Source organism: Lathyrus oleraceus, chromosome 4 (assembly GCF_024323335.1).
Source record: "Lathyrus oleraceus cultivar Zhongwan6 chromosome 4, CAAS_Psat_ZW6_1.0, whole genome shotgun sequence".
In the NCBI taxonomy this organism is placed as follows: Eukaryota; Viridiplantae; Streptophyta; class Magnoliopsida; order Fabales; family Fabaceae; genus Lathyrus; species Lathyrus oleraceus.
In genome coordinates, this window is record NC_066582.1 from 46730656 (window position 1) to 46744739 (window position 14084).

The window sequence follows — 14084 nt, forward strand, 5'->3', positions numbered from 1 at the left end:
ATTTTCATTCATTCTCTTTTGAATCAACAAACTTGTGTTGCATCTAATTCCTTTTCTCATTCTAAAAAAACTTCATAATGTTGAAATCATTGACATTATTGGTTCTCATCTTGTGCACCACTCTTGTTGTAACTCACTCCCGAGTTATTGAACCAAACGATGCTAATACAGTCCGACAAACTTGTAGTAAGACTCCAAATTCTGCATTATGCATTCAGTACCTAAATGCAGACCCAAAAAGCTCCACCGCAGATGTGAATGGTTTAGCACTAATAATGGTTAATGTTATAAAGAGCAAAGCAAACATTGCAGTAAACAAAATCAATCAACTTAAAGGAAGTATTCCTCCCGCTCAAAAGGTAGCACTTAAGTCTTGTGCTGATAAATACAATGCAATTTTGGTAGCAGATGTTCCACAAGCAACCGAAGCTTTGCAAAAAGGAGACCCTAAGTTTGCAGTAGATGCTGCAAATGATGCTGCTATTGAAGCCAATGGTTGTGAGAATGGCTTCTCTGGAAAATCACCACTCACAGCTGAAAACAATGTAGTGCGTGATGCATCTGCCATAACATCGGCTATATGTAGATTGTTGCTCTAGTTTGTTTAATCAAAATCTTTCAATAAAATTTAAATAAATATTATACATATTTTTCAAGAGACTAAATTATGTCATTGGTAAAGCACTTGATTTCTATTGCAGATGACAACTTTTGTTTTCTGTTTTAAAATCTCAAAAAAACTTAAATATTATATATATATATATATATATATATATATATATATATATATATATATATATATATATATATATATATATATATATATATATATATATATATATATATATATTTAGAACCTTGGTAAGAAAAATTGATATCAATATTAACTTCAAAATTTAAATAAGAAACTTATTAGTTTTATATTTTATATCATTTTAGCATCACAATTCAATGTATTCATATTGTTTTATAGATCTAAGTTAAAAACTAATTAAAATAGAAATTTGATTGAAAACAAATCATATAATTTTTAATAAAATATTTAGTTAAAAAAAGGACATATTACTATAAACTATAATTGGTTTAATTTAAATATTAAATTAATAAATACCGGTTAGAAAAAAAAATGATAAGTGTTGTTGTCTAAAATGAATGGATAAATTTAAGCCCTTTTGACAAAGCAATGAAAGAATTTCTATTATAAATAAAGAACAATTGTTGGTTCAAATTTCATTCATTCATTTTTTATTTTATAAATTCGTGTTGTATCTAATTTCTTTTCTTTTTTTAATTTTATTTACAACGTTGAAGTCATTGACATTATTAATTATCATGTTGTGAACCAAACTTGTAGTAAAACTCGACATTATGCACTATGGATTCAATTCCTAAATGCTGACCCAAAAGGCTCCACCTTAGATGTTAATGGATTAACATTGACACATAAGCAAGCACACGACTATCGATGTAAATCTATAGCGATCAAAAGTTGGATTTGGGTAAAAACATGTTGAATTTAAATTTGATAAAAAATATAAAACAAAGAGGACATAGGATTCATAATTCTTGCTCAGATATATCCAAACTATCCTTAGTTTTAATTATGAGAAATTTAAATGATTATAGAAAATAGATAAAATTCGACAACACCTACTTTTGTCAGCGTGTTGTTCTGTCTAGGAAAAATAATTTGTCTAATTTTGCAATCCCGAGTTATTCATTCGAGATCAATTATCATACAACTATAAAAAAATTGATTTTTTCTCAACTTAGTTCGAACACTCTCATGACTCGTACTCAGTTTTTTAGTAATCTGCTCTCGAGTATCAAAAGTACCCTTCCAATGTATGATCAATACCTAGATAATCTTTACTTTCGTAAAAGACAAGGTTTTAAAAATTCAGATTCTAAAATAAAATGTAAAACAAATTTCTCGTAATCAATTCGTACAGATTCACTTAGATACGTTACGAGACAAGTATCATGACCCTTAGTCCCTAGAGAACTACTCACTCATAGTGAGAAATATCATAAATAAAGCACATATTAAACAAGCATGCATGATTAATGATAAAGATGATATCAAAAGCAATTGAATAAATATAACCTGATTGAAATCAAAATGACTTGAATTACAATAAGAAGAAAAAACTCCAAAGAGACTTTAGTACAACTCTTACAATGAACATAAAATAAAACTTGCAAAATGAAACTAGGTTTGTAATATGTAAACTAAGGCAATAAATGATTGAAACTCATTCAATCCATCAGATTTTATAGAGAGTTCTCAATGTGGATAGCATCAATTGAGAGTTCAATCCACATAAAAGGGGTTTATTAAAAAAGAAAATAAAAGAAATCCCAAAGGACAATGGAAAGACAACTGGATCAAAGGAAATAAAGAAAAGGGCGCCTACTACGACTTGTAACAGCTACTACGATCATCTGTAGCAGGCCTCCGACAAAAGTATGAGGAATGAAAACTTGAATATTATGGCCCGTAGCAGCTGCTACGGCCACTCGTAGTAGCTCTATGGAAAAAGTATGGAGAATTCTCGCAATTTTTCCGTTTTCTCGCATCTCGCTCCTTTTAATTCCTCTTTCACTTGATACACTTATTCAAGCCTGAAAACATAAAAAACAAACCACCAAGCATAAAATGGCTCTCAAACGAAGATAAAGTGTACATAAACAAAGGAATAATAAAGAAAAATAACTAGTAGAAGCGATATAACAATCACTTATTAAACTCTGCCAAATTTAGTTTTATTTACTTAATAAAATAAAACACAAACTAGGCTAAGGGCCTAACAACAGAAACACCACTTTCATTAACAAGTTACTGCTTGAGCTCAGGCGAAAAAATATCTATCCAAATTTCCTCAATGGCACTAGGAAGATTCAACTTGTCCAAGAAGTTAGTACACTTGTTGGTTTCTCTAAAGACATGCTTGAAAATGTCTTCTTTAAAGTTGTGGAGAAGGAGAAAGATGTGACTAGCAATAGAGGAGTCTTGATTGATGTCCATAACCACATAAGTCAGAGAATCAACAATACTTTTATTATCAACGTGCACAATAGTTTTCTTAAAATTCTTCTTCCAAGCAAACTCAAGACTAACAAGGACAACCTAATATTCAGTCAATATGTTAGCACACTCGCAAAGGGGCTTATGGAAGCCACCAAGCCAACTACCATCGCTATCTCGACAAAGATCCCCACAACTAACACCAAAATTACTCCTACAATGGACTTTCGGATAAGGAAAATTTTAATTAACGGAAATAAGAAACTTATCATTCAATTTCTACCATCAATATCTATATTATTTTCTAGGAACAATAATTGAATAAAAATAAGAAAATATTAATTGAATGGCAATAAAAGATTGAATGAAAATAATAAATCAAATTAGTTGATATTTCTAGTTCCTCTTCTATATATTAATGTATTTTTAAAAACAGTAACCCCACCTACCAAATTTTAACAACTTTTTTAATTGCAATTTTAATAAATAAATTATTAATACATATTATTAAAGAATTAAACCTAATTTATTTTTATATTTGTGTTTTATTTTTGTCATAACTGCAAATTATTTTAATTAAGTTATTAATAGTATTGATAATTTATAAATAAATATTATTTATAAATTAAGAATTTTAATTACCACTAAACTTATATATAATTTTAATAGTATTGATATATATTAACAATTTGTGCATTATAGTTAGAATTTTGTATTAATGTTAAAAAATAGTTAAACATCATTTACTACAAATAAATATTTTATAAACAAAAACGTAATTTTCTACAAAATAATTTCATAATTAAATTTATAAATAAAATATTATTTATATTATTATTAAAATTCTTACATCAGTTTCCACTACAATTATATAAAAAGGATTAAACTTAAATAAAGTGACTAATCTAAATGTTATTTATTTTCTTTATAACATTAAATAACTTATTTTGTTAAATTATATATTTCTTAACTGTTCAAAGTAGATAACATATTGCAATTATATGAATCCTTTTTTCAATTTTTCAATTTTTGCGAATCAAATAGTTATAGTTTACTCTAAAAAATTTGTGAATCAAATAGTTATAGTTTACCTTATATGTAAAAGTTTAAAATGAGTAATTTATTAAATACATCATTAAATAATTTTTATTTTTAATTTATAATATTTACTTGTATTGTAGAAGTTTTATTTAATATATTTTATTGTTAATTAAATATTTATGAGAAAAATGAATAATCAATTTGCTCTATACAAAGTGCAATAAATTTTAAGTTATGTAGTTTAAAAGAATCTTTGTGCCCAAACACATATACTTATGGATAACTATATATCCATACATGTTTACACTCATTTCCTTAATAAAAATGTATCTATTTATTTATTATGTTATTTTAAAATTTTAATAATATTAAAACAATTAAAGGATTAAAAAAAGTAAAGGATATTATTATTGAGTTAATAAATAAACAAATCTTTATATTAAAATGCTTACAAGTTTAAAATTAATGCATTTAATAAAATTGATATATATATATACATATATATACATATTTGTATATATATATTATATGAATATGAGGTGGGGTGAATACTAAGATATCCGTATTAAGATCATATCCATTTGTTTTAGTAAATAATTATTTATGTTCATTATTGTATCTATTTTTTGAATTTTTAACCTTACAATTATGGATAATTTTTGCGGATACTCATTAAATACGGGTTCAACTATCATCCCTAATAGAGTAGGTATTGTCTTAGTTATATTTTAATATCTAGTTTATTTTATTATTTTTTTAAAACTTCATTAATAATTATTCAACATTTAAAAAAAATTGTATATTCAAACAATTCCAAATAAGAATTATTGTACTTAAAATTATAAAAAAATTATTTATTTGTTTTACAATTTAATACAAAATTTCCAATTTCTCCTTATTGTACTTAAATTTATAATTTATTTTTTAATATTAGTTTTTACTATTAATAATACTTATTTATTACTAAAGTATCATTAAAGTTTTATATTTAAACATTTACCATAATACTACACATTATTTTTAAAAATTTGTTAAGGATACTATCTATTTAGTAATCACCCTATATTATTCACCCCATATATTTTTATAAAGATATACCCTAATTTATATTGGAAAATCAGTATTCTTAAGAAAAAAATTAAATAGAGTAAAAAAACATTAAAACAAGAAATATTAATCTCAATCATTCATTACTATTAATACCTTCTTATTCATATACATTGGTGCTGAGAATCTAGAATGTTTTAGGGAGCTTGAATTATATATATATATATATATATATATATATTTGTTGTTAGAACCATTGTAAGAAAAATTGATATGAATATTAACTTCAAATTTAAAGAAAAGAAACTTATTAGTTTTGTATTTTATATCATCTTATCATCACAATTCAATGTATTCATATTGTTTTATAGAATTAAAATTAAACTAGTTAAATATAAATTTGATTGAAAACAAATCATATTATTTTAACTAAAATATTTAGTTAAAAAAAGGACATATTACTATTAAAATTGATTTGTTTTAATTTAAATATTACACTAATAAATACCGGTTAGAAAAAAGTGAGAAGTGTTGTTGACTAAAATGAATGGATAAGATTAAGCCCTGGTAATATTTAATAAAGTATTTAGTTAAAAAATAACATATTACTATAAACAATAATTTATTTTAATTTGAATACTATATATCAATAAATATCACTTAGACAATAAAGTAATAAGTGTTGTTGACTAAAATGAATGGATAAGTTTAAGCCCTGATAATATTTAATAAAGTATTTAGTTCAAAAATAACATATTACTATAAACAATAATTTGTTTTAATTTAAGTACTATAGCAATAAATAACGCTTAGACAAAAAAAGTGATAAGTGATGTTGACTAAAATGAATGGATAAGTTTAAGTCCTGATAATATTTAATAAAGTATTTAGTTAAAAAATAACATATTACTATAAACAACAATTTGTTTTAATTTGAATACTATATCAATAAATAACGCTTAGACAAAAAAGTGATAAATGTTGTTGACTAAAATGAATGGATAAGTTTAAGTCCTGATAATATTTAAAAAAGTATTTAGTTAAAAAATAACATATTACTATAAACAATAATTTGTTTTAATTTGAATATTATATCAATAAATAACGCTTAGACAAAAAAGTGATATATGTTTTGACTAAAATAAATGGATATGTTTAAGCCTATTTGATAAAGCAATGAAATAATTTCTATTATAAATAAAGTACAGTCGGGTGTTCCATTTTCATTCATTCTCTTTTGAATCAACAAACTTGTGTTGCATCTAATTCCTTTTCTCATTCTAAAAAAACTTCATAATGTTGAAATCATTGACATTATTGGTTCTCATCTTGTGCACCACTCTTGTTGTAACTCACTCCCTTGTTATTGAACCAAACGATGCTAATACAGTCCGACAAACTTGTAGTAAGACTCCAAATTCTGCATTATGCATTCAGTACCTAAATGCAGACCCAAAAAGCTCCACCGCAGATGTGAATGGTTTAGCACTAATAATGGTTAATGTTATAAAGAGCAAAGCAAACATTGCAGTAAACAAAATCAATCAACTTAAAGGAAGTATTCCTCCCGCTCAAAAGGTAGCACTTAAGTCTTGTGCTGATAAATACAATGCAATTTTGGTAGCAGATGTTCCACAAGCAACCGAAGCTTTGCAAAAAGGAGACCCTAAGTTTGCAGTAGATGCTGCAAATGATGCTGCTATTGAAGCCAATGGTTGTGAGAATGGCTTCTCTGGAAAATCACCACTCACAGCTGAAAACAATGTAGTGCGTGATGCATCTGCCATAACATCGGCTATATGTAGATTGTTGCTCTAGTTTGTTTAATCAAAATCTTTCAATAAAATTTAAATAAATATTATACATATTTTTCAAGAGACTAAATTATGTCATTGGTAAAGCACTTGATTTCTATTGCAGATGACAACTTTTGTTTTCTGTTTTAAAATCTCAAAAAAACTTAAATATTATATATATATATATATATATATATATATATATATATATATATATATATATATATTGTTAGAACCTTGGTAAGAAAAATTGATATCAATATTAACTTCAAAATTTAAAATAAGAAACTTATTAGTTTTATATTTTATATCATTTTAGCATCACAATTCAATGTATTCATATTGTTTTATAGATCTAAGTTAAAAACTAATTAAAATAGAAATTTGATTGAAAACAAATCATATAATTTTTAATAAAATATTTAGTTAAAAAAAGGACATATTACTATAAACAATAATTGGTTTAATTTAAATATTAAATTAATAAATACCGGTTAGAAAAAAAAATGATAAGTGTTGTTGTCTAAAATGAATGGATAAATTTAAGCCCTTTTGACAAAGCAATGAAAGAATTTCTATTATAAATAAAGAACAATTGTTGGTTCAAATTTCATTCATTCATTTTTTATTTTATAAATTCGTGTTGTATCTAATTTCTTTTCTTTTTTTAATTTTATTTACAACGTTGAAGTCATTGACATTATTAATTATCATGTTGTGAACCAAACTTGTAGTAAAACTCGACATTATGCACTATGGATTCAATTCCTAAATGCTGACCCAAAAGGCTCCACCTTAGATGTTAATGGATTAACATTGACACATAAGCAAGCACACGACTATCGATGTAAATCTATAGCGATCAAAAGTTGGATTTGGGTAAAAACATGTTGAATTTAAATTTGATAAAAAATATAAAACAAAGAGGACATAGGATTCATAATTCTTGCTCAGATATATCCAAACTATCCTTAGTTTTAATTATGAGAAATTTAAATGATTATAGAAAATAGATAAAATTCGACAACACCTACTTTTGTCAGCGTGTTGTTCTGTCTAGGAAAAATAATTTGTCTAATTTTGCAATCCCGAGTTATTCATTCGAGATCAATTATCATACAACTATAAAAAAAATTGATTTTTTCTCAACTTAGTTCGAACACTCTCATGACTCGTACTCAGTTTTTTAGTAATCTGCTCTCGAGTATCAAAAGTACCCTTCCAATGTATGATCAATACCTAGATAATCTTTACTTTCGTAAAAGACAAGGTTTTAAAAATTCAGATTCTAAAATAAAATGTAAAACAAATTTCTCGTAATCAATTCGTACAGATTCACTTAGATACGTTACGAGACAAGTATCATGACCCTTAGTCCCTAGAGAACTACTCACTCATAGTGAGAAATATCATAAATAAAGCACATATTAAACAAGCATGCATGATTAATGATAAAGATGATATCAAAAGCAATTGAATAAATATAACCTGATTGAAATCAAAATGACTTGAATTACAATAAGAAGAAAAAACTCCAAAGAGACTTTAGTACAACTCTTACAATGAACATAAAATAAAACTTGCAAAATGAAACTAGGTTTGTAATATGTAAACTAAGGCAATAAATGATTGAAACTCATTCAATCCATCAGATTTTATAGAGAGTTCTCAATGTGGATAGCATCAATTGAGAGTTCAATCCACATAAAAGGGGTTTATTAAAAAAGAAAATAAAAGAAATCCCAAAGGACAATGGAAAGACAACTGGATCAAAGGAAATAAAGAAAAGGGCGCCTACTACGACTTGTAACAGCTACTACGATCATCTGTAGCAGGCCTCCGACAAAAGTATGAGGAATGAAAACTTGAATATTATGGCCCGTAGCAGCTGCTACGGCCACTCGTAGTAGCTCTATGGAAAAAGTATGGAGAATTCTCGCAATTTTTCCGTTTTCTCGCATCTCGCTCCTTTTAATTCCTCTTTCACTTGATACACTTATTCAAGCCTGAAAACATAAAAAACAAACCACCAAGCATAAAATGGCTCTCAAACGAAGATAAAGTGTACATAAACAAAGGAATAATAAAGAAAAATAACTAGTAGAAGCGATATAACAATCACTTATTAAACTCTGCCAAATTTAGTTTTATTTACTTAATAAAATAAAACACAAACTAGGCTAAGGGCCTAACAACAGAAACACCACTTTCATTAACAAGTTACTGCTTGAGCTCAGGCGAAAAAATATCTATCCAAATTTCCTCAATGGCACTAGGAAGATTCAACTTGTCCAAGAAGTTAGTACACTTGTTGGTTTCTCTAAAGACATGCTTGAAAATGTCTTCTTTAAAGTTGTGGAGAAGGAGAAAGATGTGACTAGCAATAGAGGAGTCTTGATTGATGTCCATAACCACATAAGTCAGAGAATCAACAATACTTTTATTATCAACGTGCACAATAGTTTTCTTAAAATTCTTCTTCCAAGCAAACTCAAGACTAACAAGGACAACCTAATATTCAGTCAATATGTTAGCACACTCGCAAAGGGGCTTATGGAAGCCACCAAGCCAACTACCATCGCTATCTCGACAAAGATCCCCACAACTAACACCAAAATTACTCCTACAATGGACTTTCGGATAAGGAAAATTTTAATTAACGGAAATAAGAAACTTATCATTCAATTTCTACCATCAATATCTATATTATTTTCTAGGAACAATAATTGAATAAAAATAAGAAAATATTAATTGAATGGCAATAAAAGATTGAATGAAAATAATAAATCAAATTAGTTGATATTTCTAGTTCCTCTTCTATATATTAATGTATTTTTAAAAACAGTAACCCCACCTACCAAATTTTAACAACTTTTTTAATTGCAATTTTAATAAATAAATTATTAATACATATTATTAAAGAATTAAACCTAATTTATTTTTATATTTGTGTTTTATTTTTGTCATAACTGCAAATTATTTTAATTAAGTTATTAATAGTATTGATAATTTATAAATAAAATATTATTTATAAATTAAGAATTTTAATTACCACTAAACTTATATATAATTTTAATAGTATTGATATATATTAACAATTTGTGCATTATAGTTAGAATTTTGTATTAATGTTAAAAAATAGTTAAACATCATTTACTACAAATAAATATTTTATAAACAAAAACGTAATTTTCTACAAATAATTTCATAATTAAATTTATAAATAAAATATTATTTATATTATTATTAAAATTCTTACATCAGTTTCCACTACAATTATATAAAAAGGATTAAACTTAAATAAAGTGACTAATCTAAATGTTATTTATTTTCTTTATAACATTAAATAACTTATTTTGTTAAATTATATATTTCTTAACTGTTCAAAGTAGATAACATATTGCAATTATATGAATCCTTTTTTCAATTTTTCAATTTTTGCGAATCAAATAGTTATAGTTTACTCTAAAAAATTTGTGAATCAAATAGTTATAGTTTACCTTATATGTAAAAGTTTAAAATGAGTAATTTATTAAATACATCATTAAATAATTTTTATTTTTAATTTATAATATTTACTTGTATTGTAGAAGTTTTATTTAATATATTTTATTGTTAATTAAATATTTATGAGAAAAATGAATAATCAATTTGCTCTATACAAAGTGCAATAAATTTTAAGTTATGTAGTTTAAAAGAATCTTTGTGCCCAAACACATATACTTATGGATAACTATATATCCATACATGTTTACACTCATTTCCTTAATAAAAATGTATCTATTTATTTATTATGTTATTTTAAAATTTTAATAATATTAAAACAATTAAAGGATTAAAAAAAGTAAAGGATATTATTATTGAGTTAATAAATAAACAAATCTTTATATTAAAATGCTTACAAGTTTAAAATTAATGCATTTAATAAAATTGATATATATATATACATATATATACATATTTGTATATATATATTATATGAATATGAGGTGGGGTGAATACTAAGATATCCGTATTAAGATCATATCCATTTGTTTTAGTAAATAATTATTTATGTTCATTATTGTATCTATTTTTTGAATTTTTAACCTTACAATTATGGATAATTTTTGCGGATACTCATTAAATACGGGTTCAACTATCATCCCTAATAGAGTAGGTATTGTCTTAGTTATATTTTAATATCTAGTTTATTTTATTATTTTTTTAAAACTTCATTAATAATTATTCAACATTTAAAAAAAATTGTATATTCAAACAATTCCAAATAAGAATTATTGTACTTAAAATTATAAAAAAATTATTTATTTGTTTTACAATTTAATACAAAATTTCCAATTTCTCCTTATTGTACTTAAATTTATAATTTATTTTTTAATATTAGTTTTTACTATTAATAATACTTATTTATTACTAAAGTATCATTAAAGTTTTATATTTAAACATTTACCATAATACTACACATTATTTTTAAAAATTTGTTAAGGATACTATCTATTTAGTAATCACCCTATATTATTCACCCCATATATTTTTATAAAGATATACCCTAATTTATATTGGAAAATCAGTATTCTTAAGAAAAAAATTAAATAGAGTAAAAAAACATTAAAACAAGAAATATTAATCTCAATCATTCATTACTATTAATACCTTCTTATTCATATACATTGGTGCTGAGAATCTAGAATGTTTTAGGGAGCTTGAATTATATATATATATATATATATATATATATATATATATATTTGTTGTTAGAACCATTGTAAGAAAAATTGATATGAATATTAACTTCAAATTTAAAGAAAAGAAACTTATTAGTTTTGTATTTTATATCATCTTATCATCACAATTCAATGTATTCATATTGTTTTATAGAATTAAAATTAAACTAGTTAAATATAAATTTGATTGAAAACAAATCATATTATTTTAACTAAAATATTTAGTTAAAAAAAGGACATATTACTATTAAAATTGATTTGTTTTAATTTAAATATTACACTAATAAATACCGGTTAGAAAAAAGTGAGAAGTGTTGTTGACTAAATGAATGGATAAGTTTAAGCCCTGGTAATATTTAATAAAGTATTTAGTTAAAAAATAACATATTACTATAAACAATAATTTATTTTAATTTGAATACTATATATCAATAAATATCACTTAGACAAAAAAGTAATAAGTGTTGTTGACTAAAATGAATGGATAAGTTTAAGCCCTGATAATATTTAATAAAGTATTTAGTTCAAAAATAACATATTACTATAAACAATAATTTGTTTTAATTTAAGTACTATAGCAATAAATAACGCTTAGACAAAAAAAGTGATAAGTGATGTTGACTAAAATGAATGGATAAGTTTAAGTCCTGATAATATTTAATAAAGTATTTAGTTAAAAAATAACATATTACTATAAACAACAATTTGTTTTAATTTGAATACTATATCAATAAATAACGCTTAGACAAAAAAGTGATAAATGTTGTTGACTAAAATGAATGGATAAGTTTAAGTCCTGATAATATTTAAAAAAGTATTTAGTTAAAAAATAACATATTACTATAAACAATAATTTGTTTTAATTTGAATATTATATCAATAAATAACGCTTAGACAAAAAAGTGATATATGTTTTGACTAAAATAAATGGATATGTTTAAGCCTATTTGATAAAGCAATGAAATAATTTCTATTATAAATAAAGTACAGTCGGGTGTTCCATTTTCATTCATTCTCTTTTGAATCAACAAACTTGTGTTGCATCTAATTCCTTTTCTCATTCTAAAAAAACTTCATAATGTTGAAATCATTGACATTATTGGTTCTCATCTTGTGCACCACTCTTGTTGTAACTCACTCCCGAGTTATTGAACCAAACGATGCTAATACAGTCCGACAAACTTGTAGTAAGACTCCAAATTCTGCATTATGCATTAAGTACCTAAATGCAGACCCAAAAAGCTCCACCGCAGATGTGAATGGTTTAGCACTAATAATGGTTAATGTTATAAAGAGCAGAGCAAACATTGCAGTAAACAAAATCAATCAACTTAAAGGAAGTATTCCTCCCGCTCAAAAGGTAGCACTTAAGTCTTGTGCTGATAAATACAATGCAATTTTGGTAGCAGATGTTCCACAAGCAACCGAAGCTTTGCAAAAAGGAGACCCTAAGTTTGCAGTAGATGCTGCAAATGATGCTGCTATTGAAGCCAATGGTTGTGAGAATGGCTTCTCTGGAAAATCACCACTCACAGCTGAAAACAATGTAGTGCGTGATGCATCTGCCATAACATCGGCTATATGTAGATTGTTGCTCTAGTTTGTTTAATCAAAATCTTTCAATAAAATTTAAATAAATATTATACATATTTTTCAAGAGACTAAATTATGTCATTGGTAAAGCACCTGATTTCTATCGCAGATGACAACTTTGTTTTCTGTTTTAAAATCTCAAAAAAACTTAAATATTATATATATATATATATATATATATATATATATATATATATATATATATATATATATATATATATATATATATATATATATATATATATATATATATATATATATATATATATATATATATATATATATATATATATATATATATATATATATATATATATATATATATATATATATATATATATATATATTGTTAGAACCTTTGTAAGAAAATTGATATCAATATTAACTTCAAAATTTAAGATAAGAAACTTATTAGTTTTGTATTTTATATCATTTTAGCATCACAATTCAATGTATTCATATTGTTTTATAGATCTAAGTTAAAAACTAATTAAAATAGAAATTTGATTGAAAACAAGTCATATAATTTTTAATAAAATATTTAGTTAGAAAAAGGACATATTACTATAAACAATAATTGGTTTAATTTAAATATTAAATTAATAAATACCGGTTAGAAAAAAAAATGATAAGTGTTAGTTGTCTAAAATGAATGGATAAATTTAAGCCCTTTTGACAAAGCAATGAAAGAATTTCTATTATAAATAAAGTACAATTGTTGGTTCAATTTTCATTCATTCATTTTTGATTTTATAAATTCGTGTTGTATCTAATTTCTTTTCTTTTTTTAATTTTATTTACAACGTTGAAGTCATTGACATTATTAATTATCATGTTGTGAACCAAACTTGTAGT

General features: G+C 24.3%; 3 protein-coding genes across 3 annotated transcripts; all 3 read left to right on the forward strand.

The window, feature by feature from the left end:
• Positions 1 to 656, forward strand: LOC127073149 (cell wall / vacuolar inhibitor of fructosidase 1-like). Its single transcript, XM_051014271.1, has one exon. The coding sequence runs from the start codon at positions 78 to 80 to the stop codon at positions 597 to 599; it is 522 nt and encodes a 173-aa protein (XP_050870228.1). The 5' UTR covers positions 1 to 77; the 3' UTR covers positions 600 to 656.
• Positions 657 to 6351: 5695 nt separating this feature from the next.
• On the forward strand, positions 6352 to 6991 carry LOC127073151 (cell wall / vacuolar inhibitor of fructosidase 1-like). The gene has a single exon (XM_051014274.1). The coding sequence runs from the start codon at positions 6413 to 6415 to the stop codon at positions 6932 to 6934; it is 522 nt and encodes a 173-aa protein (XP_050870231.1). The 5' UTR covers positions 6352 to 6412; the 3' UTR covers positions 6935 to 6991.
• A 5668-nt stretch (positions 6992 to 12659) lies between these two features.
• LOC127073150 (cell wall / vacuolar inhibitor of fructosidase 1) lies at positions 12660 to 13293 on the forward strand. Its single transcript, XM_051014273.1, has one exon. It carries the CDS (start codon positions 12715 to 12717, stop codon positions 13234 to 13236), a length of 522 nt encoding a protein of 173 aa, XP_050870230.1. The 5' UTR covers positions 12660 to 12714; the 3' UTR covers positions 13237 to 13293.
• The last annotated feature ends 791 nt before the right edge of the window (positions 13294 to 14084 follow it).

Excerpts from the sequence above, each read along its gene's own strand:
- LOC127073150 (XM_051014273.1), top strand. The coding sequence starts at position 12,715 with ATGTTGAAATCATTGACATTATTGGTTCTCATCTTGTGCACCACTCTT.
- LOC127073149 (XM_051014271.1), top strand. The coding sequence starts at position 78 with ATGTTGAAATCATTGACATTATTGGTTCTCATCTTGTGCACCACTCTT.
- LOC127073151 (XM_051014274.1), top strand. The coding sequence starts at position 6,413 with ATGTTGAAATCATTGACATTATTGGTTCTCATCTTGTGCACCACTCTT.